Here is a 27,673-nt window from a genome sequence, read left to right as displayed (position 1 = left end):
GAATAATACCAGCAATAAACAAGTTGTTTAGTTTGACTAAGTGCTGCCTTCTTATATATTCTTAGCATACCTAAGTATAGCTCTAACCTGGGTGGATTTTACAACTGTGTTCACCTCCTTGTGACTGTATTAAATAACAGCGGTGTAAATATACATGGTTCTGTTTATTTATAACGTGATTCCCACAGACATAATTAAATAGCCTAACTTGCACAGTGTGGCAGATAGGCGGGGGTATGTGTGTCAAGGGTGTTAAGATACATCGTTTTAGATATCCAGGCAGTCGAGGAGGAGGGGGGGAAAAAAGTCAAATTGAACAATCGTTACTGAACGAGCACGTTGGGATCTGGTTGCACGAGATATTGATCGTCTTGTCTCGCGGTTACCCCCCTCACCTCCTCCACGGAAATGTTATTGTTTGTAGTTTGTAACGTTCCGCTTCTGCACAGACCAGCATATGCGCACGTTGGTACCTGCATGCGATCTGTCTGGGGACAGGGGAGGGTGACTTTAGGCAGAATGACTTAAACCGATACAATGTCGCATTGAATTGAGTGATTAACAGCTACAATGTTGCAGTGATTGAGTGCTTATAGCGGATAAACATGTATTTGATTGCTAAGCTTCAATGCGAGGAGTCTTGCGTCAAATAGTATTGTTGTGTTTGTGTTGGCCTCGCTAAGGGTCTGAAAGTAGGCTATGGAGAAAGAGCGAGAAAAAGTGACCATATTTGAATGTGATTGAAGAAGTGAATAACTGAAAATAATTGACAAAATTGGTCTGATATGACGTGTGTCCCTAAAACCGTAGTCGTGGGTGGGTTATAGCCTATATATGAACACCCGTGGTTACTTCAACCTGTGTACAGATTCTTTATTTAAAGTTCATATCGAGAGGAGTCAAGTGACGGCCTGAGACACGGGGTTGTGACCGAGTGCTACATCTGTGTCCAATGTGTTTGCGTGTTATTGAACCAGTTGGCTCCACGTGTTTGTTCCACGTGAAGAAACTGTCAGTTTAACAATTTATGACATGGGGTTGGACGGAAAGATCTGAGGCTAGTAGTAAATTACCCGTTTGAAATTCGCAGACTGTAGCTGAAACGTAAACTAAGCCAAAAGTGTTTTCAAAATATGCTGAAGTCTTCTGGATTGCGCTGTGTTATTGCCATAACGTTGTCCTGCGTCTGACTACCCGCTATTTATATCGCTGAAGATCACACACACACTTCTGGGCTGATATATTCATGATCAGACGTATATCAACGTCTACAGTAAATGGATGACATCTTGTGGTAGAATTTTGACGTATCATATTTCTTAAATTCATGGGGAAATTTTTGCCGTTTAATCTACTGTTAAATGCATAAAATAAAAAAATGTAAAATCGGATTATTATTATTACTACTATTATTATCGTTACTACTATACTATAATCATTAAAATGTTCTCTGGCAGTCAACAAACAGTACATTTACATCTGCCAACTCTTGTCTGGAATATGCTCAAACGGTTTTGTCCATTGTGAATAAGTAAATAAACTAGTGATAGACTACGGGTTGTTTATTAACGATATAACGTGGAAAATGAAGGCTACGTATTTTGGCGCGTGTTGTTGGTTCAGAGGGCGAAAAAATGATCACGTTCGAACCCAATACGGAATGTTCAACACGTAAGAAATGCCCAGATGGCACAGACATTATATTATTTAAAGACACGCCAGCCTGGTTTCCTAGTCTAGACGTAACATAGTAAACGTAAATCCAGGATGAGGGAAATTAGTATCATATGCTGTGCATGGTTGCATAAAACGCAAGGTTACATAAGGGGAAAAGGGTGGCTGGGTGGGGTGGGAATGTAACACAAACATCCAGAAACCCAAAGGTTGTGCATGTTTGAATGTCATCACAGACAATTTTTAGCTAATTAGCCACTTTGCAACTACTTAGCATGATAGCTAACCCTTCCCTAACCAACAGCCTAGCTAATGTTAGCCACCTAGCTAATGTTAGCCACCTAGCAAACGTTAGCCACAACAAATTGCAATTCGTAACATATCGTACAAAAATGATGGACATCGACTAATACATACCTCACAAAACGTAACATATCGTACTAATTGGAGTGTGGCCAAGATTTACCTTTACTTTGTTATGTCTAACCCTGAGTCCAGGTTGGACACGTCCCCTTACAATAAGTCATACATAGCCTGTGTGTCAAAGTCAGGTGTGTTGTGATGCACGGTGTCGGCTACTGTACTCAAGGGAAGAAGACTCCTACACCTGGTGCTTGCATTTCTCAACTATATATGGCTGCTGCCACAGAACCATACAGAACCAGTGTGTTACTGCAGAATGCTTGAGTTTAATTTGATTGAATAAGGGTTCAGGTAAAAAAAAAATATATATATATATATATATATAATTAATCTTCTAAATTCATGTTTGAGTGCCAGCAATAACAAAATTAAGTGTTTTCTCACTTTCGGGAACAAGTGTGGCCGCCCAGAAAATGTGTCTTGAAAGCTCCATAGTTTATTTACTCTGTTCAATGGTGCCGCCTAGTGGTCGAAAAATTCCACTGCAATCAGACAATATTGGTGAGGGTGGTGAACGTTTCTATTATTAGAATAACCAATACATTAAAAACCAGTGCAAAATGACAACCACCCCAGCCTTCATAAAAGTTGCCATGCTTTATCTTGTATAAAAATGTGTTATTGTTCTCTAACTGACTTGCCTAGTTAAGTAAAGGTTACATTTAAAAAATGTGTATATATATATATATATATATCACAACATTCATTTTATTCAACCCTGTTCCTGGAGAGCCTGCTATAGGTTTTCTTCACTCCAACTCTAACACACCTGATTGTAATGGTTTAGCTGGTCCATAAGCTGAATCGGGTTAGTTATAACTAGGGTTGGTGCAAACAATCTACAGAAGGGTTAGTTATAACTAGGGTTGGTGCAAACAATCTACAGAAGGGTTAGTTTAGCGGGAACATGGTTGGAGAGCCCTGCAATCTGGTCCATATTCCAACCTGAGGTTTCACCACCCAAGATACTACTTGCTGGTTATTCATTAAACCAAATACCCTTTTTGTATGTCTGTCCATGACTCTGAATACAATTAGTTTCACTTTTGTTTTCTTCCCCCCATCACCACCCGCCAGAGCTCGACAAGATGGCTTGCAGCTGTATCCAATTTACGCGACATGCCAGCGACGTGCTGCTGAACCTCAACCGGCTGCGGAGCCGGGACATCCTCACAGATGTCACCATCCTGGTCAACAGACAGCAGTTCCGCGCTCACAAGACCGTCCTCATGGCCTGCAGGTGTGTTGACTCCCCAAGTCCCAGTATGTGTACCAGTCTGTGTCATCATGCCTGTCCTCATGGCCTGCAGGTGTGTTGACTCCCCAAGTCCCAGTATGTGTACCAGTCTGTCATCATGCCCCCCTGTGTAGTGCACTCTGTCCCCCCTGCGTAGCACTCTGCACTCTGTTCCCCCCTGCGTAGTGCACTCTGTCCCCCCCCTGCGTAGTGCACTCTGTCCCCCCTGCGTAGTGCACTCTGTCCCCCCTGCGTAGTGCACTCTGTCCCCCTGCGTAGTGCACTCTGTCCCCCCCTGCGTAGTGCACTCTGTCCCCCCTGCGTAGTGCACTCTGTCCCCCCTGCGTAGTGCACTCTGTCCCCCTGCGTAGTGCACTCTGTCCCCCCTGCGTAGTGCACTCTGTTCCCCCCTGCGTAGTGCACTCTGTTCCCCCTGCGTAGTGCACTCTGCCCTCCCCCTGCGTAGTGCACTCTGTTCCCCCCTGCGTAGTGCACTCTGTTCCCCCCTGCGTAGTGCACTCTGTTCCCCCCTGTGTAGTGCACTCTGTTCCCCCTGCGTAGTGCACTCTGTTCCCCCTGCGTAGTGCACTCTGTTTCCCCCCTGCGTAGTGCACTCTGTCCCCCCCCTGCGTAGTGCACTCTGTCCCCCTGCGTAGTGCACTCTGTCCCCCCTGCGTAGTGCACTCGTAGTGCACTCTGCCCCCCCTGCGTAGTGCACTCTGTCCCCCTGCGTAGTGCACACTGTTCCCCCCTGCGTAGTGCACACTGTTCCTCCCCTGCGTAGTGCACTCTGTTCCCCCCTGCGTAGTGCACACTGTTCCCCCACTGCGTAGTGCACACTGTTCCCCCTGCGTAGTGCACTCTGTTCCCCCCTGCGTAGTGCACTCTGTCCCCCTGCGTAGTGCACACTGTTCCCCCCTGCGTAGTGCACACTGTTCCCCCCTGCGTAGTGCACACTGTTCCCCCCTGCGTAGTGCACTCTGTTCCCCCCTGCGTAGTGCACACTGTTCCCCCCTGCGTAGTGCACTCTGTTCCCCCTGCGTAGTGCACTCTGTTCCCCCCTGCGTAGTGCACTCTGTTCCCCCCTGCGTAGTGCACTCTGTTCCCCCTGCGTAGTGCACTCTGTTCCCCCCTGCGTAGTGCACTCTGTTCCCCCTGCGTAGTGCACTCTGTTCCCCCTGCGTAGTGCACTCTGTTCCCCCCTGCGTAGTGCACTCTGTTCCCCCCTGCGTAGTGCACTCTGTTCCCCCTGCGTAGTGCACTCTGTTCCCCCCCTGCGTAGTGCACTCTGTTCCCCCCTGCGTAGTGCACTCTGTTCCCCCTGCGTAGTGCACTCTGTTCCCCCCTGCGTAGTGCACTCTGTTCCCCCCTGCGTAGTGCACTCTGTTCCCCCTGCGTAGTGCACTCTGTTCCCCCTGCGTAGTGCACTCTGTTCCCCCCTGCGTAGTGCACTCTGTTCCCCCTGTAGTGCACCCTGTTCCCCCCCTGCGTAGTGCACTCTGTTCCCCCTGCGTAGTGCACTCTGTTCCCCCTGCGTAGTGCACTCTGTTCCCCCCCTGCGTAGTGCACTCTGTTCCCCCCTGCGTAGTGCACTCTGTTCCCCCTGCGTAGTGCACTCTGTTCCCCCCTGCGTAGTGCACTCTGTTCCCCCCTGCGTAGTGCACTCTGTTCCCCCCTGCGTAGTGCACTCTGTTCCCCCCTGCGTAGTGCACTCTGTTCCCCCCTGCGTAGTGCACTCTGTTCCCCCTGCGTAGTGCACTCTGTTCCCCCTGCGTAGTGCACTCTGTTCCCCCCTGCGTAGTGCACTCTGTTCCCCCCTGCGTAGTGCACTCTGTTCCCCCTGCGTAGTGCACTCTGTTCCCCCTGCGTAGTGCACTCTGTTCCCCCCCCCTGCGTAGTGCACTCTGTTCCCCCCTGCGTAGTGCACTCTGTCCCCCCTGCGTAGTGCACTCTGTTCCCCCCTGCGTAGTGCACTCTGTTCCCCCCCTGCGTAGTGCACTCTGTCCCCCCTGCGTAGTGCACTCTGTTCCCCCCTGCGTAGTGCACTCTGTCCCCCCCTGCGTAGTGCACTCTGTTCCCCCTGCGTAGTGCACTCTGTTCCCCCCTGCGTAGTGCACTCTGTTCCCCCCTGCGTAGTGCACTCTGTTCCCCCTGCGTAGTGCACTCTGTTCCCCCTGCGTAGTGCACTCTGTTCCCCCCTGCGTAGTGCACTCTGTTCCCCCTGCGTAGTGCACTCTGTCCCCCTGCGTAGTGCACTCTGTTCCCCCTGCGTAGTGCACTCTGTCCCCCCCCTGCGTAGTGCACTCTGTCCCCCTGCGTAGTGCACTCTGTCCCCCCCTGCGTAGTGCACTCTGTCCCCCCCTGCGTAGTGCACTCTGTCCCCCCTGCGTAGTGCACTCTGTCCCCCTGCGTAGTGCACTCTGTCCCCCCCCCTGCGTAGTGCACTCTGTTCCCCCTGCGTAGTGCACTCTGTTCCCCCCTGCGTAGTGCACTCTGTTCCCCCTGCGTAGTGCACTCTGTTCCCCCCCCTGCGTAGTGCACTCTGTTCCCCCCCTGCGTAGTGCACTCTGTTCCCCCTGCGTAGTGCACTCTGTTCCCCCTGCGTAGTGCACTCTGTCCCCCCTGCGTAGTGCACTCTGTCCCCCTGCGTAGTGCACTCTGTCCCCCTGCGTAGTGCACTCTGTCCCCCCTGCCCTCTGTCCCCCTGCGTAGTGCACTCTGTCCCCCCTGCGTAGTGCACTCTGTCCCCCTGCGTAGTGCACTCTGTCCCCCCTGCGTAGTGCACACTGTCCCCCTGCGTAGTGCACACTGTTCCCCCTGCGTAGTGCACTCTGTTCCCCCCCTGCGTAGTGCACACTGTTCCCCCTGCGTAGTGCACACTGTTCCCCCTGCGTAGTGCACTCTGTTCCCCCCTGCGTAGTGCACTCTGTTCCCCCCTGCGTAGTGCACTCTGTTCCCCCCTGCGTAGTGCACTCTGTTCCCCCCCCCTGCGTAGTGCACTCTGTTCCCCCCTGCGTAGTGCACTCTGTTCCCCCCTGCGTAGTGCACTCTGTTCCCCCCTGCGTAGTGCACTCTGTTCCCCCCTGCGTAGTGCACTCTGTTCCCCCCTGCGTAGTGCACTCTGTTCCCCCTGCGTAGTGCACTCTGTTCCCCCTGCGTAGTGCACTCTGTTCCCCCCTGCGTAGTGCACTCTGTTCCCCCCTGCGTAGTGCACTCTGTTCCCCCTGCGTAGTGCACTCTGTTCCCCCCTGCGTAGTGCACTCTGTTCCCCCCTGCGTAGTGCACTCTGTTCCCCCTGCGTAGTGCACTCTGTTCCCCCCTGCGTAGTGCACTCTGTTCCCCCCTGCGTAGTGCACTCTGTTCCCCCCTGCGTAGTGCACTCTGTTCCCCCTGCGTAGTGCACTCTGTTCCCCCCTGCGTAGTGCACTCTGTTCCCCCTGCGTAGTGCACTCTGTTCCCCCCTGCGTAGTGCACTCTGTTCCCCCTGCGTAGTGCACTCTGTTCCCCCTGCGTAGTGCACTCTGTTCCCCCCCTGCGTAGTGCACTCTGTTCCCCCCTGCGTAGTGCACTCTGTTCCCCCTGCGTAGTGCACTCTGTTCCCCCCTGCGTAGTGCACTCTGTTCCCCCTGCGTAGTGCACTCTGTTCCCCCTGCGTAGTGCACTCTGTTCCCCCTGCGTAGTGCACTCTGTTCCCCCCCCTGCGTAGTGCACTCTGTTCCCCCTGCGTAGTGCACTCTGTTCCCCCCTGCGTAGTGCACTCTGTTCCCCCTGCGTAGTGCACTCTGTTCCCCCTGCGTAGTGCACTCTGTTCTGTTCCCCCCTGCGTAGTGCACTCTGTTCCCCCCTGCGTAGTGCACTCTGTTCCCCCTGCGTAGTGCACTCTGTTCCCCCTGCGTAGTGCACTCTGTTCCCCCCCTGCGTAGTGCACTCTGTTCCCCCCCTGCGTAGTGCACTCTGTCCCCCCCTGCGTAGTGCACTCTGTTCCCCCTGCGTAGTGCACTCTGTCCCCCCTGCGTAGTGCACTCTGTCCCCCTGCGTAGTGCACTCTGTTCCCCCCCTGCGTAGTGCACTCTGTTCCCCCTGCGTAGTGCACTCTGTCCCCCTGCGTAGTGCACTCTGTCCCCCTGCGTAGTGCACTCTGTCCCCCCTGCGTAGTGCACTCTGTCCCCCCTGCGTAGTGCACTCTGTCCCCCTGCGTAGTGCACTCTGTTCCCCCTGCGTAGTGCACTCTGTTCCCCCCCTGCGTAGTGCACTCTGTTCCCCCCTGCGTAGTGCACTCTGTTCCCCCTGCGTAGTGCACTCTGTTCCCCCTGCGTAGTGCACTCTGTTCCCCCCTGCGTAGTGCACTCTGTTCCCCCTGCGTAGTGCACTCTGTCCCCCCTGCGTAGTGCACTCTGTCCCCCCTGCGTAGTGCACTCTGTCCCCTGCGTAGTGCACTCTGTCCCCCCTGCGTAGTGCACTCTGTCCCCCTGCGTAGTGCACTCTGTTCCCCCTGCGTAGTGCACTCTGTCCCCCTGCGTAGTGCACTCTGTCCCCCCCTGCGTAGTGCACTCTGTTCCCCCCTGCGTAGTGCACTCTGTCCCCCCTGCGTAGTGCACTCTGTTCCCCCCTGCGTAGTGCACTCTGTCCCCCTGCGTAGTGCACTCTGTCCCCCCTGCGTAGTGCACTCTGTCCCCCCTGCGTAGTGCACTCTGTCCCCCCCTGCGTAGTGCACTCTGTCCCCCTGCGTAGTGCACTCTGTCCCCCCCCTGCGTAGTGCACTCTGTCCCCCTGCGTAGTGCACTCTGTCCCCCCTGCGTAGTGCACTCTGTCCCCCCTGCGTAGTGCACTCTGTCCCCCCTGCGTAGTGCACTCTGTCCCCCCCTGCGTAGTGCACTCTGTCCCCCCTGCGTAGTGCACTCTGTCCCCCTGCGTAGTGCACTCTGTCCCCCCCTGCGTAGTGCACTCTGTCCCCCCTGCGTAGTGCACTCTGTCCCCCCCTGCGTAGTGCACTCTGTCCCCCCTGCGTAGTGCACTCTGTCCCCCCCTGCGTAGTGCACTCTGTTCCCCCTGCGTAGTGCACTCTGTTCCCCCCTGCGTAGTGCACTCTGTTCCCCCTGCGTAGTGCACTCTGTTCCCCCCCTGCGTAGTGCACTCTGTTCCCCCCCTGCGTAGTGCACTCTGTTCCCCCTGCGTAGTGCACTCTGTTCCCCCCCTGCGTAGTGCACTCTGTTCCCCCCTGCGTAGTGCACTCTGTTCCCCCTGCGTAGTGCACTCTGTTCCCCCTGCGTAGTGCACTCTGTTCCCCCTGCGTAGTGCACTCTGTTCCCCCTGCGTAGTGCACTCTGTTCCCCCCTGCGTAGTGCACTCTGTTCCCCCCTGCGTAGTGCACTCTGTTCCCCCCCTGCGTAGTGCACTCTGTTCCCCCTGCGTAGTGCACTCTGTTCCCCCTGCGTAGTGCACTCTGTTCCCCCTGCGTAGTGCACTCTGTTCCCCTGCGTAGTGCACTCTGTCCCCCCTGCGTAGTGCACTCTGTTCCCCCCTGCGTAGTGCACTCTGTTCCCCCTGCGTAGTGCACTCTGTCCCCCCTGCGTAGTGCACTCTGTCCCCCCCTGCGTAGTGCACTCTGTCCCCCCTGCGTAGTGCACTCTGTCCCCCCTGCGTAGTGCACTCTGTCCCCCCTGCGTAGTGCACTCTGTCCCCCTGCGTAGTGCACTCTGTCCCCCCTGCGTAGTGCACTCTGTTCCCCCCTGCGTAGTGCACTCTGTTCCCCCTGCGTAGTGCACTCTGTTCCCCCTGCGTAGTGCACTCTGTTCCCCCTGCGTAGTGCACTCTGTTCCCCCCTGCGTAGTGCACTCTGTTCCCCCCTGCGTAGTGCACTCTGTTCCCCCCTGCGTAGTGCACTCTGTCCCCCCTGCGTAGTGCACTCTGTCCCCCCTGCGTAGTGCACTCTGTCCCCCTGCGTAGTGCACTCTGTCCCCCCCTGCGTAGTGCACTCTGTTCCCCTGCGTAGTGCACTCTGTCCCCCTGCGTAGTGCACTCTGTCCCCCCCTGCGTAGTGCACTCTGTTCCCCCCCCCTGCGTAGTGCACTCTGTTCCCCCCCTGCGTAGTGCACTCTGTTCCCCCCTGCGTAGTGCACTCTGTTCCCCCTGCGTAGTGCACTCTGTTCCCCCCTGCGTAGTGCACTCTGTTCCCCCTGCGTAGTGCACTCTGTTCCCCCCCTGCGTAGTGCACTCTGTTCCCCCTGCGTAGTGCACTCTGTTCCCCCCTGCGTAGTGCACTCTGTTCCCCCTGCGTAGTGCACTCTGTTCCCCCTGCGTAGTGCACACTGTTCCCCTGCGTAGTGCACTCTGTTCCCCCCTGCGTAGTGCACTCTGTTCCCCCTGCGTAGTGCACTCTGTTCCCCCTGCGTAGTGCACTCTGTTCCCCCCCTGCGTAGTGCACTCTGTTCCCCCTGCGTAGTGCACTCTGTCCCCCTGCGTAGTGCACTCTGTTCCCCCCTGCGTAGTGCACTCTGTTCCCCCCTGCGTAGTGCACTCTGTTCCCCCCTGCGTAGTGCACTCTGTTCCCCCCTGCGTAGTGCACTCTGTTCCCCCCTGCGTAGTGCACTCTGTTCCCCCTGCGTAGTGCACTCTGTCCCCCCTGCGTAGTGCACTCTGTTCCCCCCTGCGTAGTGCACTCTGTCCCCCCTGCGTAGTGCACTCTGTCCCCCCCTGCGTAGTGCACTCTGTCCCCCCTGCGTAGTGCACTCTGTCCCCCCCTGCGTAGTGCACTCTGTCCCCCCCTGCGTAGTGCACTCTGTCCCCCCTGCGTAGTGCACTCTGTCCCCCTGCGTAGTGCACTCTGTCCCCCCTGCGTAGTGCACTCTGTTCCCCCTGCGTAGTGCACTCTGTTCCCCTGCGTAGTGCACTCTGTTCCCCCTGCGTAGTGCACTCTGTTCCCCCTGCGTAGTGCACTCTGTTCCCCCCTGCGTAGTGCACTCTGTTCCCCCCTGCGTAGTGCACTCTGTTCCCCCCTGCGTAGTGCACTCTGTTCCCCCCTGCGTAGTGCACTCTGTTCCCCCCCCTGCGTAGTGCACTCTGTCCCCCCTGCGTAGTGCACTCTGTCCCCCTGCGTAGTGCACTCTGTCCCCCCTGCGTAGTGCACTCTGTCCCCCCCTGCGTAGTGCACTCTGTCCCCCTGCGTAGTGCACTCTGTCCCCCTGCGTAGTGCACTCTGTCCCCCCCCTGCGTAGTGCACTCTGTCCCCCCTGCGTAGTGCACTCTGTCCCCCCTGCGTAGTGCACTCTGTCCCCCCTGCGTAGTGCACTCTGTTCCCCCTGCGTAGTGCACTCTGTCCCCCTGCGTAGTGCACTCTGTCCCCCTGCGTAGTGCACTCTGTCCCCCCTGCGTAGTGCACTCTGTCCCCCCTGCGTAGTGCACTCTGTCCCCCCTGCGTAGTGCACTCTGTCCCGTCCCCCCTGCGTAGTGCACTCTGTCCCCCCTGCGTAGTGCACTCTGTCCCCCCTGCGTAGTGCACTCTGTTCCCCCCTGCGTAGTGCACTCTGTCCCCCCCTGCGTAGTGCACTCTGTCCCCCTGCGTAGTGCACTCTGTCCCCCCTGCGTAGTGCACTCTGTCCCCCCTGCGTAGTGCACTCTGTCCCCCCTGCGTAGTGCACTCTGTCCCCCTGCGTAGTGCACTCTGTCCCCCCTGCGTAGTGCACTCTGTCCCCCTGCGTAGTGCACTCTGTCCCCCCTGCGTAGTGCACTCTGTTCCCCCCTGCGTAGTGCACTCTGTTCCCCCCTGCGTAGTGCACTCTGTTCCCCCCTGCGTAGTGCACTCTGTTCCCCCCTGCGTAGTGCACTCTGTTCCCCCCTGCGTAGTGCACACTGTTCCCCCCCTGCGTAGTGCACTCTGTTCCCCCCTGCGTAGTGCACTCTGTTCCCCCCTGCGTAGTGCACTCTGTTCCCCCCTGCGTAGTGCACTCTGTTCCCCCTGCGTAGTGCACTCTGTTCCCCCCTGCGTAGTGCACTCTGTTCCCCCCTGCGTAGTGCACTCTGTTCCCCCTGCGTAGTGCACTCTGTTCCCCCCCTGCGTAGTGCACTCTGTTCCCCCCCTGCGTAGTGCACTCTGTCCCCCCCTGCGTAGTGCACTCTGTCCCCCTGCGTAGTGCACTCTGTCCCCCCCTGCGTAGTGCACTCTGTTCCCCCCCTGCGTAGTGCACTCTGTTCCCCCTGCGTAGTGCACTCTGTCCCCCCTGCGTAGTGCACTCTGTTCCCCCTGCGTAGTGCACTCTGTCCCCCTGCGTAGTGCACTCTGTCCCCCCTGCGTAGTGCACTCTGTCCCCCCCTGCGTAGTGCACTCTGTCCCCCTGCGTAGTGCACTCTGTCCCCCTGCGTAGTGCACTCTGTCCCCCCTGCGTAGTGCACTCTGTCCCCCTGCGTAGTGCACTCTGTCCCCCCCTGCGTAGTGCACTCTGTTCCCCCCCTGCGTAGTGCACTCTGTTCCCCCTGCGTAGTGCACTCTGTTCCCCCTGCGTAGTGCACTCTGTTCCCCCTGCGTAGTGCACTCTGTTCCCCCCTGCGTAGTGCACTCTGTTCCCCCTGCGTAGTGCACTCTGTTCCCCCTGCGTAGTGCACTCTGTCCCCCCTGCGTAGTGCACTCTGTCCCCCCCTGCGTAGTGCACTCTGTCCCCCTGCGTAGTGCACTCTGTCCCCCCTGCGTAGTGCACTCTGTCCCCCCTGCGTAGTGCACTCTGTCCCCCTGCGTAGTGCACTCTGTTCCCCCTGCGTAGTGCACTCTGTTCCCCCCCTGCGTAGTGCACTCTGTTCCCCCTGCGTAGTGCACTCTGTTCCCCCTGCGTAGTGCACTCTGTTCCCCCTGCGTAGTGCACTCTGTTCCCCCCCTGCGTAGTGCACTCTGTCCCCCCTGCGTAGTGCACTCTGTTCCCCCCTGCGTAGTGCACTCTGTTCCCCCCTGCGTAGTGCACTCTGTTCCCCCCTGCGTAGTGCACTCTGTTCCCCCCTGCGTAGTGCACTCTGTTCCCCCTGCGTAGTGCACACTGTTCCCCCTGCGTAGTGCACTCTGTTCCCCCTGCGTAGTGCACTCTGTTCCCCCCTGCGTAGTGCACTCTGTTCCCCCTGCGTAGTGCACTCTGTTCCCCCTGCGTAGTGCACTCTGTTCCCCCCCTGCGTAGTGCACTCTGTCCCCCCCTGCGTAGTGCACTCTGTTCCCCCTGCGTAGTGCACTCTGTTCCCCCTGCGTAGTGCACTCTGTTCCCCCTGCGTAGTGCACTCTGTTCCCCCCTGCGTAGTGCACTCTGTTCCCCCTGCGTAGTGCACTCTGTTCCCCCCTGCGTAGTGCACTCTGTTCCCCCCTGCGTAGTGCACTCTGTTCCCCCCTGCGTAGTGCACTCTGTCCCCCTGCGTAGTGCACTCTGTTCCCCCCTGCGTAGTGCACACTGTCCCCCCCTGCGTAGTGCACTCTGTCCCCCCTGCGTAGTGCACTCTGTCCCCCTGCGTAGTGCACTCTGTCCCCCCCTGCGTAGTGCACTCTGTCCCCCCCTGCGTAGTGCACTCTGTCCCCCTGCGTAGTGCACTCTGTCCCCCCCTGCGTAGTGCACTCTGTCCCCCTGCGTAGTGCACTCTGTTCCCCCTGCGTAGTGCACTCTGTTCCCCCCCTGCGTAGTGCACTCTGTTCCCCCCCTGCGTAGTGCACTCTGTTCCCCCCTGCGTAGTGCACTCTGTTCCCCCCCTGCGTAGTGCACTCTGTCCCCCCTGCGTAGTGCACTCTGTTCCCCCTGCGTAGTGCACTCTGTTCCCCCCCTGCGTAGTGCACTCTGTTCCCCCTGCGTAGTGCACACTGTTCCCCCCTGCGTAGTGCACTCTGTTCCCCCCTGCGTAGTGCACTCTGTTCCCCCCTGCGTAGTGCACTCTGTTCCCCCTGCGTAGTGCACTCTGTTCCCCCTGCGTAGTGCACTCTGTTCCCCCTGCGTAGTGCACTCTGTTCCCCCTGCGTAGTGCACTCTGTTCCCCCTGCGTAGTGCACTCTGTTCCCCCTGCGTAGTGCACTCTGTTCCCCCCTGCGTAGTGCACTCTGTTCCCCCCTGCGTAGTGCACTCTGTTCCCCCTGCGTAGTGCACTCTGTTCCCCCTGCGTAGTGCACTCTGTTCCCCCTGCGTAGTGCACTCTGTTCCCCCTGCGTAGTGCACTCTGTCCCCCCCTGCGTAGTGCACTCTGTTCCCCCTGCGTAGTGCACTCTGTTCCCCCTGCGTAGTGCACTCTGTCCCCCCCTGCGTAGTGCACTCTGTTCCCCCTGCGTAGTGCACTCTGTCCCCCCCTGCGTAGTGCACTCTGTTCCCCCTGCGTAGTGCACTCTGTTCCCCCCTGCGTAGTGCACTCTGTTCCCCCTGCGTAGTGCACACTGTTCCCCCCGTGTTCTGTTCCCCCCTGCGTAGTGCACTCTGTTCCCCCTGCGTAGTGCACTCTGTTCCCCCTGCGTAGTGCACTCTGTTCCCCCTGCGTAGTGCACTCTGTCCCCCCTGCGTAGTGCACTCTGTTCCCCCCTGCGTAGTGCACTCTGTCCCCCCCTGCGTAGTGCACTCTGTTCCCCCTGCGTAGTGCACTCTGTTCCCCCCTGCGTAGTGCACTCTGTCCCCCCCTGCGTAGTGCACTCTGTCCCCCCCCTGCGTAGTGCACTCTGTTCCCCCCTGCGTAGTGCACTCTGTTCCCCCTGCGTAGTGCACTCTGTTCCCCCCTGCGTAGTGCACTCTGTTCCCCCCCTGCGTAGTGCACTCTGTTCCCCCCTGCGTAGTGCACTCTGTCCCCCCTGCGTAGTGCACTCTGTTCCCCCCCCTGCGTAGTGCACTCTGTCCCCCCCTGCGTAGTGCACTCTGTCCCCCTGCGTAGTGCACTCTGTCCCCCCCTGCGTAGTGCACTCTGTCCCCCTGCGTAGTGCACTCTGTCCCCCTGCGTAGTGCACTCTGTCCCCCCCTGCGTAGTGCACTCTGTCCCCCCTGCGTAGTGCACTCTGTCCCCCCCTGCGTAGTGCACTCTGTTCCCCCTGCGTAGTGCACTCTGTTCCCCCTGCGTAGTGCACTCTGTTCCCCCCTGCGTAGTGCACTCTGTTCCCCCTGCGTAGTGCACTCTGTTCCCCCTGCGTAGTGCACTCTGTTCCCCCTGCGTAGTGCACTCTGTCCCCCCTGCGTAGTGCACTCTGTCCCCCTGCGTAGTGCACTCTGTCCCCCCTGCGTAGTGCACTCTGTCCCCCCCTGCGTAGTGCACTCTGTTCCCCCCTGCGTAGTGCACTCTGTTCCCCCCTGCGTAGTGCACTCTGTTCCCCCCTGCGTAGTGCACTCTGTTCCCCCTGCGTAGTGCACACTGTTCCCCCCTGCGTAGTGCACTCTGTCCCCCCCTGCGTAGTGCACTCTGTCCCCCCTGCGTAGTGCACTCTGTTCCCCCCCTGCGTAGTGCACTCTGTTCCCCCCCTGCGTAGTGCACTCTGTTCCCCCTGCGTAGTGCACTCTGTCCCCCCTGCGTAGTGCACTCTGTCCCCCCTGCGTAGTGCACTCTGTCCCCCTGCGTAGTGCACTCTGTCCCCCCCCTGCGTAGTGCACTCTGTCCCCCCTGCGTAGTGCACTCTGTTCCCCCTGCGTAGTGCACTCTGTCCCCCCCCTGCGTAGTGCACTCTGTTCCCCCCCTGCGTAGTGCACTCTGTCCCCCCTGCGTAGTGCACTCTGTCCCCCTGCGTAGTGCACTCTGTCCCCCCCTGCGTAGTGCACTCTGTCCCCCCCTGCGTAGTGCACTCTGTCCGAGTGCACCCTGCGGTGTAGTGCACTCTGTCCCCCCCTGCGTAGTGCACTCTGTCCCCCCTGCGTAGTGCACTCTGTCCCCCTGCGTAGTGCACTCTGTCCCCCCCTGCGTAGTGCACTCTGTCCCCCTGCGTAGTGCACTCTGTCCCCCCTGCGTAGTGCACTCTGTCCCCCCTGCGTAGTGCACTCTGTCCCCCCTGCGTAGTGCACTCTGTCCCCCCCCCCCTGCGTAGTGCACTCTGTCTCACGAAGACAAGACGGGTCTCGTCACCAGAAACAGATGTGATCCTACTTCGTAAACTCTCTCCTGGGGGGGGGGGGAGAAGGATTACCTACCCTTACTTACCCTATCCTTCGTAAACTCTCTCCTGTTGTCTTGAGAGAGAAAAAAGGCCCGTCTAGCCAGTTGATTGGTCTTTATTCCGATGATTGACACAAGGAAGAACATTGGAGGACAACAGTATGTTGATAGTTGTAGATTCCTGATTCCCAGTGGGGTAAAGTACTTAAGTAAAAATACTTTAAAGTACTACTTAATTACACTAAAAAGATATAAACGCAACATGCAACAATTTCTAAGATTTTACTGCGTTACAGTTCATATGAGGAAATCAGTCCAAGGAAATACATTTGTTAGGTCCCAATCAGAAAATTCCTCGTGACTGGGAATACAGATAACCATCTGTTGGTCACAGATGCCTTTAAAAAAAAGTACAGTAGGGTCATGGATCAGTAAACCAGCCAGTATCTGGTGTGACAACCATTTACCTCATGAAAACCAGTCAGTATCTGGTGTGACCACCATTTACCTCATGAAAACCAGTCAGTATCTGGTGTGACAACCATTTACCTCATGAAAACCAGTCAGTATCTGGTGTGACCACCATTTGCCTGATGAAAACCAGTCAGTATCTGGTGTGATCACCATTTGCCTGATGAAAACCAGTCAGTATCTGGTGTGACAACCATTTACCTCATGAAAACCAGTCAGTATCTGGTGTGACAGTATCATCATTTACCTCATGAAAACCAGTCAGTATCTGGTGTGATGACCATTTACCTCATGAAAACCAGTCAGTATCCATGAAAACCAGTCAGTATCTTTGACCATCATTTACCATGAAAACCAGTCAGTATCTGGTGTGACGACCATTTACCTCATGAAAACCAGTCAGTATCTGGTGTGACCATTTACCTCATGAAAACCAGTTATCTGGTGTGACCATCATTTGCCTGATGAAAACCAGTCAGTATCTGATGTGTGACTGTGTGATCACCATTTACCTCATGAAAACCAGTCAGTATCTGGTGTGACGTGAAACAGTCAGTATCATTTACCTCATGAAAACCAGTCAGTATCTGGTGTGACCACCATTTGCCTCATGAAAACCAGTCAGTATCTGGTGTGACCATCATTTACCTTGAAAACCAGTCAGTATCTGGTGTGAAAACCAGTCAGTATCTGGTGTGACGATCATTTACCTCATGAAAACCAGTCAGTATCTGGTGTGTCATTTACCTCATGAAAACCAGTCAGTATCTGGTGTGACCATCATTTACCTCATGAAAACCAGTCAGTATCTGGTGTGACCACCATTTACCTCATGAAAACCAGTCAGTATCTGGTGTGACACCCTTTGCCTCATGCAGCACGACACATCTCCTTCACATAGCGTTGATCAGGCTGTTGATTGGTGGAATGTTGTCCCCACTCCTCTTCCATGGCTGTGCAAAGTTGATGGATATTGGCGGGAACTGGAACACGCTGTCTTACGTGTCGCTCCAGAGCATCCCAAACATGCTCAATGGGTGACATGTCTGGTCAGTATGCAGGCCATGGAAGAACTGGGACATTTTCAGCTTCAAGGAATTAAGTACATGTTGTTGCGTCATAGGGCCGTGCATTATCATTCTGAAACATGAGGTGATGGTGGTGGATGAATGGCACGACAATGGGGCCTCAGGATCTCTGGTCATCCCGACTGCCTCTGATCTGGAGGACTTACTAAACAGAACAAACCCCGGTCATCCCTACTGTCTCTGATCTGATGGACTCGCTAAACAGAACATCGCTGGTCATCCCTACTGTCTCTGATCTGGAGGACTCACTAAACAGAGAACATCCCTGGTCATCCCTACTGTCTCTGATCTGGAGGACTCACTAAACAGAGAACATCCCTGGTCATCCCTACTGTCTCTGATCTGAGGACTCACTAAACAGAGAACATCCCTGGTCATCCCTACTGCCTCTGATCTGGAGGACTCACTAAACAGAACATCCCTGGTCATCCCTACTGTCTCTGATCTGGAGGACTCACTAAACAGAGAACATCCATGGTCATCCCTGCTGCCTCTGATCTGGAGGACTCACTAAACAGAGAATATCCCTGGTCATCCCTACTGTCTCCCTGGTCATCCCTATCTGGAGGACTCACTAAACAGAGAACATCCATGGTCATCCCTACTGCCTCTGATCTGGAGGACTCACTAAACAGAGAACATCCATGGTCATCCCTACTGCCTCTGATCTGGTGGGCTCACTAAACAGAGAGCATCCCTGGTCATCACTACTGCCTCTGATCTGAAAGACTCACTAAACAGAGAACATCCCTGGTCATCCCTACTGCCTCTGATCTGGAGGACTCACTAAATTCAAATCTTGGTTTGTAAATGATTGAGTGTGCCCCTGGCTATCCGTAAATAAACAAAACAAGAAAATGGTGCCATCTGGTTTGCTTAATATAAGGAATTTGAAATTATATATAATTTTACTTGTTATACTAAAGTATAATTTAACATGTTACTTTTGAGACATACACTACTGTTCAAAAGTTTGGTCACTTCAAAAATGTCATTGTTTTTTTAAAGAAAAGCAGATTATTTGACCATTAAAACATCAAATTGATCTGAAATACAGTGTAGACATTGTTAATGTTGTAAATTACTATCGTAGCTGAAACTACCAAAATGTTACATTTTTTTCAAATGGAATATCTACATAGGCGTCCAGAGGCCCATTATCAGCATCCATCACTCCTGTGTTCCAATGGCACGTTGTGTTAACTAATACAAGTTTATCTTTTTAAAAAGGCGAATTGATCATTAGAAAACCCTTTTGCAATTATGTTAGCGCATCTGAAAACTGTTGTTCTGATTTAAAGAAGCAATTCAAACTGGCCTTCTTTAGACTAGTTGAGTATCTGGAGCATCAGCATTTGTGGGTTTGATTCTTGTCCTGATTTGATTCTTGTCCTGAAAAATGAAGGCTATTCCATGTGAGAAATTGCAGAGAAATGGAAGATCTCGTACTACTCCCTTCACAGAACAGCGCACACTGGCTCTAACCAGAATAGAAAGAGTGGGAGGCCCCGGTGCACAACTGAGCAAGAGGACAAGTAAACTCGGCAACAAAAAAAAAAGTCAGTTTTTCAGGACCCTGTCGTTCAAAGATAATTCGTAAAAATGCAAATAACTTCACAGATCTGCATTGCAAAAGGGTTTTAACACTGTTTTCCATGCTTGTTCAATGAACCATGAACAATTAATGAACATGCACCTGTGGAACGGTCGTTAAGACAATAACAGCTTACAGACAGTAGGCAATTAAAATCACAGTTATGAAAACTTAGGACACTAAAGATGCTTTTCTACTGACTCTGGAAAAACACCAAAAGAAAGATGCTCAGGGTCCCTGCTCATCTGCGTGAATGTGCCTTAGGCATGCTGCAAGGAGGCATGAGGACTGCAGACGTGGCCAGGGCAATAAATCTCAATGTCCGTACTGTGAGACGCCTCAGACAGCGCTACAGAGAGACAGGACAGACAGCTGATCATCCTCGCAGTGGCAGACCACGTGTAACAACACCTGCACAGGATTGGTACATCCAAACATCACACCTGCGGGACAGGATCAGGATGGCAACAACAACTGCCCGAGTTTCACCAGGAACGCACAATCCCTCCATCAGTGCCCAGACTGTCCACAATAGGCTGAGAGAGGCTGGACTGAGGGCTTGTAGGCCTGTTGTAAGGCAGGTCCTCACCAGACATCACCGGCAACAACGTCATCTATGGGCACAAAGTCAATGTCGCTGGACCAGACAGGACTGGCAAAAAGTGCTCTTCACTGACGAGTCGCGGTTTTGTCTCGCCAGGGATGATGGTCGGATTTGCGTTTATTGTCGAAGGAATGAGCGTTACACCGAGGCCTGTACTCTGGAGCAGGATCGATTTGGAGGTGGAGGGTCCGTCATGGACTGGGGCGGTGTCTCATCGGACTGAGCTTGTTGTCATTGCAGGCAATCTCAACACTGCGTTTGTCACACCCTGACCATAGTTTGCTTTGTATGTTTCTATGTTTTGGTTGGTCAGGGTGTGATCTGAGTGGGCATTCTATGTTGGATGTCTTGTTTGTCTATTTCTATGTCTGGCCTGATATGGTTCTCAATCAGAGGCAGGTGTTAGTCATTGTCTCTGATTGGGAACCATATTTAGGTAGCCTGGGTTTCACTGTGTGTTGGTGGGTGATTGTTCCTGTCTCTGTGTTTTTGCACCAGATAGGGCTGTTTTTGGTTTTCCACGTTTATTGTTTTTGTTAGTTTATTCATGTCTAGTGTCTTTATTAAGAACATGAATAAACACCACGCTGCATTTTGGTCCGCCTCTACTTCACCTAAAGAAACCCGTTACAGCGTTACAGGGAAGACATCCTCCTCCCTCATGTGGTACCCTTCCTGCAGGCTCATCCTGACATGACCCTCCAGCATGACAATGCCACCAGCCATACTGCTCATTCTGTGAATGATTTCCTGCAAGACAGGAATGTCAGTGTTCTGCCATGGCCAGCAAAGAGCCCGGATCTCAATCCCATTGAGCACGTCTGGGACCTGTTGGATCGGAGGGTGAGGGCTAGGGCCATTCCCCCCATAAATATTTGGGAACTTGCAGGTGCCTTGGTGGAAGAGTGGAGTAAGATCTCACAGCAATAACTGGCACATCTGGTGCAGTCCATGAGGAGGAGATGCACTGCAGTACTTAATGCAGCTGGTGGCCACACCAGATACTGACTGTTACTTTTGATTTTGACCCACCCTTTGTTCAGGGACACATTATTCCATTTCTATTAGTCACATGTCTGTGGAACTTGTTCAGTTGGTCTCAGTTGTTGAATCTTGTTGTGTAAATATTTGTATGAACACATGTTAAGTTTGCTGAAAATAAACACAGTTGATAGTGAGAGGATGTTTTTATTTTTTTTGCTGAGTTTACAGAAACAGACAAATAAAATTTAAAGATGGGCAAAAGAACACAGACACTGGACAGAGGAACTCTGCCTAGAAGGCCAGCATCCCGGAGTCGCCTCTTCACTATTTAATGAAGCCTCACAAGTCCTCAACTGGCAGCGTCTGTTTCTCAACCTAGACACTCTAATGTACTTGTTCTCTTGCTCAGTTGTGCACCGGGGCATAGGGGAACCATAGGGGAACCATAGGGACACCATAGGGTAACCATAGGGACACCAACCCTGTTACATAGGATAACCATAGGGACACCATAGGGTAACCATAGGGACACCATAGGGTAACCATAGGGTAACCATAGGGACACCATAGGGTAACCATAGGGACACCATAGGGTAACCATAGGGACACCATAGGGTAACCATAGGGTAACCATAGGGACACCATAGGGTAACCATAAGGACACCATAGGGTAACCATAGGGACACCATAGGGACACCATAGGGTAACCATAGGGTAACCATAGGGACACCATAGGGACACCATAGGGTAACCATAGGGTAACCACTGGAACACCACAGGGACACCAACCCTGTTACATAGGGTAACCATAGGGTAACCATAGGGACACCATAGGGACACCAACCCTGTTACATAGGGACACCATAGGGTAACCATAGGGACACCATAGGGTAACCATAGGGTAACCACTGGGACACCATAGGGACACCAACCCTGTTACATAGGGTAACCATAGGGACACCATAGGGTAACCATAGGGACACCATAGAGACACCAACCCTGTTACATAGGGTAACCATAGGGACACCATAGGGTAACCATAGGGACACCATAGGGTAACCACTGGGACACCATAGGGTAACCATAGGGACACCATAGGGTAACCACTGGGACACCATAGGGTAACCATAGGGACACCATAGGGAAACCATAGGGAAACCATAGGGTAACCATAGGGACACCATAGGGTAACCATAGGGACACCATAGGGTAACCACTGGGACACCATAGGGTAACCATAGGGACACCATAGGGTAACCATAGGGACACCATAGGGTAACCACTGGGACACCAACCCTGTTACATAGGGTAACCATAGGGTAACCACTGGGACACCATAGGGTAACCATAGGGACACCATAGGGTAACCACTGGGACACCATAGGGACACCATAGGGTAACCACTGGGACACCATAGGGTAACCATAGGGACACCATAGGGTAACCATAGGGACACCATAGGGTAACCACTGGGACACCAACCCTGTTACATAGGGAATAGCGAATAGTGTGGCATTTTGGATGCAGACTCTGTCCCGCACAGTTTGCATGTTGCTGTTGCTACTTAAAGTCCCCCCTCGCACTCTGTGTGTGTGTGTGTGTGTCTCTGTCTGTCTGTCTGTCTGTCCCTCGCGTTCTGTGTGTGTGTGTGTGTGTGTCTCTGTCTGTCTGTCTGTCTGTCCCTCGCGTTCTGTGTGTGTGTGTGTGTGTGTGTCTCTGTCTGTCTGTCTGTCTGTCCCTCGCGTTCTTGTGTGTGTGTGTGTGTGTGTGTGTGTGTGTGTGTGTGTGTGTGTGTGTGTCCGTGTCCCTCGCGCTCTGTGTGTGTGTGTGTGTGTCTCTGTCTGTCTGTCTGTCTGTCCCTCGCGTTCTGTGTGTGTGTGTGTGTGTGTGTGTGTGTGTGTGTGTGTGTCCGTGTCCCTCGCGCTCTGTGTGTGTGTCCCTCACGCTCTGTGTGTGTGTGTCCCTCGCGCTCTGTGTGTGTGTGTGTGTGTCCCTCGCGCTCTGTGTGTGTGTGTGTGGCCCTCGCGCTCTGTGTGTGTGTGTGTGGCCCTCGCGCTCTGTGTGTGTGTGTCCCTCGCGCTCTGTGTGTGTGTCCTTCGCGCTCGTGTGTGTGTGTGTGTGTCCCTCGCTCTGTGTGTGTGTGTCCCTCGCGCTCTGTGTGTGTGTGTCCCTCGCGCTCTGTGTGTGTGTGTCCTTCGTGCTCTGTGTGTGTGTGTGTGTGGCCCTCGCGCTCTGTGTGTGCGTGTGTGTGTGGCCCTCGCGCTCTGTGTGTGTGTGTGGCCCTCGCGCTCTGTGTGTGTGTCCCTCGCGCTCTGTGTGTGTGTGTGTCCTTCGCGCTCGTGTGTGTGTGTGTGTGTGTCCCTCGCTCTGTGTTTGTGTCCCCCTTGCACTGTGTGTGTGTGTGTGTGTGTGTGTGTGTGTGTGTGTGTGTGTGTCCCTCACTGTACTGAACACGATTCTCTCTCTCTCTCTCTAGTGGTTTGTTCTACACTATATTTATGGACTCTCTGACCAGTCTGTCACTGTACTGAATACGATTCTCTCTCTCTCTCTCTAGTGGTTTGTTCTACACTATATTTACGGACTCTCTGACCAGTCTGTCACTGTACTGAACACGATTCTCTCTCTCTCTCTAGTGGTTTGTTCTACACTATATTTACGGACTCCCTGAAGTGTAACCTGAATGCCATCAGTCTGGACCCCAAGGTGGACCCCGAGGGGTTTGCCATCCTCCTGGACTTCATGTACACCTCTAGACTGACGCTGAAGGAGAGTCTGATCATGGCCATCATGAACACAGCCATCTACCTACAGATGGATCACGTTGTGGACACCTGCCACAGATTCATCAAATCCAGGTATTTGGATGATGGAGGCAGGGGGGGTGTATAAGATGGGAGACTCAACTTATAATCAAATTGTATTTGTCACTTGTCTTTGTAAAAGAACAAGTGTAGACGAACAGTGAAAAGCAGATAATAAAACTTGAGTAATAACTTGAGGTATAAAGATACACAAGGAGTAACATTACCGTGGCTGTATATATATATATATACGGTTTTACCAGTAAGATCACCTGCTGGGTGTCGTGGAATGAATACAACTTCGATGTTCTGTGGTTGGAGGCCATAAGATGGCCGCCGGCCCTGCAACCTTACGTTGGTCTGTCTTTCTCAGTCGATTAAGAAGACATTTCTATTTGCAAACGAGGACCTGTCAAGAGTCGTGCAGAGCAGAGAAATACATTGGTGTAGTTTGTTGTGGACAGGAATGTAGCATATGTTTCTGGTATCAGTCTGCCCTGTTCAGGTTCTGTCGTCTCACTCTTCTCCCTCTTTCTCCTCAGCGACCCTGGCCAGGCCAACAAGCTGCCCAGAGATGAGTTCTTGGTCAGCCCCTTGCTTTTACCTCAGGGCGTCCATGCATACCGGCCCCACGATGTGGTCGACAACCTGCCCGGCCGCGTCGGCCCCTTCAGAGACGGGAGGCCCTACGGCTCCAGCATGTTCAACGGGGTCAATTCCCCCAGCAACTACCACCTCTACGGTCAGTTCCCCGTCCAGGGGTTCCCTTTCCCGGTCTGCAAGCTGACAGACGCCAAAAACACATTCGCTGATTTCTCTAAAGGCGGGATCCACCACAAGCACTGTTCCCCCCCGGACACGGGCAGCGCCATGAGGGTTGATTACAGCCGAGCGGTCAGCGGGGGCTCGGCCAGCATCCACCATACAGCCAGCTACGCCACCTCCAGGGAAGAGGAGATGAGGAAGGAGAGCCATGAGGGAGGGGTCAGCCAGACTGGTGGGGTGGGAGGCTCCAGGAAGAGAGGGTTCGCCACGGCGGGCCACAAGCAGCAGATAGTGGTTCTGGGTAAGGAGCACGGTCCTCAGACGACAGAGGAAGACACGAGCCAGCAGCACTACCCTCTGGGGATCTCCTCAGCTGGACGGAAGGGCCTGATGAGCAGTCCTCAGAGCCCGCTGAAATCGGACTGCCAGCCTAATTCCCCCACCGAGTCCAGCAGTAGTAAGAACGCAGGTCTCTCCCTCTCCCAGGCCGGCCGGTGTGGTGCCCTGCCCCTACAGGGCAGCCAGGATCCCAAGGCACGCAACTGGAAGAAATACAAGTTCATAGTTCTGAACCAGAGCGCCACCAAGGAGGAGAATACTGAGCCGCAGGAGGTGGTGGTCCCCTCCCCCCAGCGCCTGGGTCTGCCCCCCTACCCCCAGCCCTCTGACTCAGAGCACCTGGACACGCAGGCCAACGCCAACATCAGCGAGCACGGAGAGGAGCTGCTTGTTCCACAGGCCTCCAGACTCAACAGCATCATCAACAGGTAAAGTCTACAGTCATACCGGACGAATCAAACACTACACTACAACTCTAGCATAAACGCTTGATTGTTCCCATGTTGATGATGGGGGGGTTGGTGGCGGAGGGGTGGAGGGGTGGGGGGGGTGGAGGGGTGGCGGGGGTGGGGGGTTGGTGGAGGGGTGGCGGGGGGGGGGTTGGTGGAGGGTGGCGGGGGGGGGTGGAGGGGTGGCCGGGGGTGGGGGGTTGGTGGAGGGGTGGCGGGGGTGTAAGTGTCGGACTTTACGGCTTTATCTAGTTGAGATGCTTTTGTTTTCCCTTTCATGAACTGAAAAGTGTTCGTGATGCATTTTAAAGAAATATAGAATAAAATTGCCATCAAAAGTATTTCTCAATGAAACTCTCCGCAGTGCACCTCCGTGTCCGCCTTCCGGCCCATTTCAAACATTCCTAAGGCTTTTTCTACCATCACGGCAGGACCCGAGACGACTGCCTTCCGACTGTCGCCTCTTTCTCTCTCTGCCCCCTTGTCTTGCGGCTGTATTGTTGTGTGTGGTGGTGGGGGTGGGGGGGGGGGGGGGGGTGATGTGATGTCTGACACACAGCCGTATGTATCTCCAGAGCTCTGGAGGGATCACAGAGGAGCTCTAACAACCACTCCTCTCTCTACATCAGCCACTTAAAGTGCACCTCCTGTGGTGCCCCGCCCCCGCAGCACTCTGAAGTGTGTCCCAACACCCCGGCTTCCTGTTTAGCGGAGGACATGATGTCAGAGTTACACTCTGAGTACTCAGACTCCAGCTGTGGTGAGTATGTAATGGATGTGAAACGGCTAGCTTAGTTAGTGGTGGTACACGTTGCTTTTTAAAACGCCAAAATGAGTCGCAAATGGCACCCTATCTAGTGCACTACTTTTCAACAGAGCCCTATATAGGGAAACTAGTGCACTACTTTTCAGCAGAGCCCTATATCGGGAAAACTAGTGCACTACTTTTCAGCAGAGCCCTATATCGGGGAAAACTAGTGCACTACTTTTCAGCAGAGCCCTATATCGGGGAAACTAGTGCACTACTTTTCAGCAGAGCCCTATATCGGGGAAACTAGTGCACTACTTTTCAGCAGAGCCCTACATAGGGAAACTAGTGCACTACTTTTCAGCAGAGCCCTATATCGGGGAAACTAGTGCACTACTTTTCAGCAGAGCCCTACATAGGGAAACTAGTGCACTACTTTTCAGCAGAGCCCTACATAGGGAAACTGCACTATCAGCAGAGCCCTACATAGGGAAACTAGTGCACTACTTTTCAGCAGAGCCCTACATAGGGAAACTAGTGCACTACTTTTCAGCAGAGCCCTACATAGGGAAACTAGTGCACTACTTTTCAGCAGAGCCCTATATCGGGGAAACTAGTGCACTACTTTTCAGCAGAGCCCTATATCGGGGAAACGAGTGCACTACTTTTCAGCAGAGCCCTACATAGGGAAACTAGTGCACTACTTTTCAGCAGAGCCCTACATAGGGAAACTAGTGCACTACTTTTCAGCAGAGCCCTACATAGGGAAACTAGTGCCCTACCGATGCGTTGTCTTAGTGTGACCCTGGTTCTTACAGCAGGAAAATAATCCCGCAGCAACAGGACATATGAATTATTTACGTGGATTATAATTAAATGGACATTTCTGTAGGGGTTTACAAATGTTTTCATTAGGTCAAGTCTGTCATTTACATTTTTTTTAAAAGAAGTAGAAATGACAAACCTTTTTAAACCTTTAAATTACACTACAATTTGTATTTTCTTTCTGCACAGGGAAAAATAAAATAAATAAATAAAATACTACGAGTCGTAACAGTGATCAAATTAAGATTAACAGATCTGAATGTAAGGAATAGGATGGCCGTTTGTGGAGGCAGACATGAACACCTCCCGGACAGCGGGAAGCTCAGCTGCCCGATTTGAAGCGCCACTAAATCTTGACCGTATTCATTAGTTTGACCTTCTCCTTTACAGAAAATGGTACGTTCTTTTGTAAGGAATGCGACTCCAAGTTTGCTGACGACGGAGCCCTGAAACTCCACATGCTGCAGACCCACAGTGATAAGCCATACAAGTGCGACCGCTGTCAAGCTGTTTTCCGCTACAAAGGAAACCTCGCCAGCCACAAGACAGTCCACACTGGTACATCCGAAGCAATAACAAAACACGCGTTAACGGCTCTGCCCACTACATTCGGTAACTGGTTTAACCAGTTTGTTCTGTGGGTTTTTTTTTTGTTTTGTCGTTGTTGTTGTGTTGCAGGAGAGAAGCCGTATCGCTGCAACATCTGTGGTGCTCAGTTCAACAGACCAGCTAACCTCAAGACCCACACTCGTATCCACTCAGGAGAAAAGCCATACAGATGTGAGACATGTGGAGCTCGATTCGTGCAGGTGAGCCGAGTCCCCCCTCTCTTTTCAACGGAGGGCTAGTCTTGGGGTGGTGGAGGGGGGTGTAATACCATCACTATGCTCTATGCTGCACATCACCCATTTCTGCCCCCCTCCATTTCTTCCATCATCATAGTCTTCGTAAAATACAACTCACCACCACACAGACCCAGTTGTCTCATAATGTTGTTGTCATGTTCAGGTTGCCCATCTCCGTGCCCATGTGCTGATCCACACCGGGGAGAAGCCATACCCGTGTGAGATCTGTGGAACGCGCTTCCGTCACCTGCAGACGCTGAAGAGTCACCTGCGCATACACACAGGAGAAAAGCCCTATCATGTAAGTAGAATGACACCATTATATATACACCCTATGTAAGTAGAATGACACCATTATATATACACCCTACATAAGTAGAATGACACCATTATATATACACCCTACATAAGTAGAATGACACCATTATATATACACCCTATGTAAGTAGAATGACACCTTTATATATACACCCTACATAAGTAGAATGACACCATTATATATACACCCTATAAGTAGAATGACACCATTATATATACACCCTACATAAGTAGAATGACACCATTATATATACACCCTACAGAAGTAGAATGACACCATTATTATATACACCCTATGTAAGTAGAATGACACCATTATATATACACCCTATCTACAGTTAATACACCCTATGTAAGTAGAATGACACCATTATATATACACCCTAATAGAATACAGTTAATACACCTACATAAGTAGAATGTAAGTAGAATGACA

General features: G+C 53.5%; 1 protein-coding gene across 2 annotated transcripts in view; it reads left to right on the top strand.

The window, feature by feature from the left end:
• Positions 1–27,274, top strand: part of LOC127908658 (B-cell lymphoma 6 protein homolog) — a 27,688-nt gene extending 414 nt beyond the window's left edge. Inside the window, exons 2-8 of one of the 2 annotated variants that reach the window (XM_052467495.1) lie at positions 3,175–3,337; positions 22,781–23,002; positions 23,491–24,480; positions 25,131–25,261; positions 26,465–26,632; positions 26,753–26,883; positions 27,083–27,274. In XM_052467495.1, the coding sequence (XP_052323455.1) occupies positions 3,175–3,337; positions 22,781–23,002; positions 23,491–24,480; positions 25,131–25,261; positions 26,465–26,632; positions 26,753–26,883; positions 27,083–27,259 (1,982 nt within the window). In that variant the 3' untranslated portion in view covers positions 27,260–27,274. Of the gene's footprint in view, positions 1–3,174; positions 3,338–3,395; positions 3,408–22,780; positions 23,003–23,490; positions 24,481–25,130; positions 25,262–26,464; positions 26,633–26,752; positions 26,884–27,082 lie in introns of those variants that run through there. The other variant, XM_052467496.1, reaches the window with a different exon arrangement.
• The last annotated feature ends 399 nt before the right edge of the window (positions 27,275–27,673 follow it).

The sequence above is a fragment of the Oncorhynchus keta genome, chromosome 1 (assembly GCF_023373465.1).
Source record: "Oncorhynchus keta strain PuntledgeMale-10-30-2019 chromosome 1, Oket_V2, whole genome shotgun sequence".
Lineage (NCBI taxonomy): Eukaryota > Metazoa > Chordata > Actinopteri > Salmoniformes > Salmonidae > Oncorhynchus > Oncorhynchus keta.
Note: the sequence above shows the minus strand (reverse complement) of the source record. Positions and strands in the feature narration are given on the sequence as shown.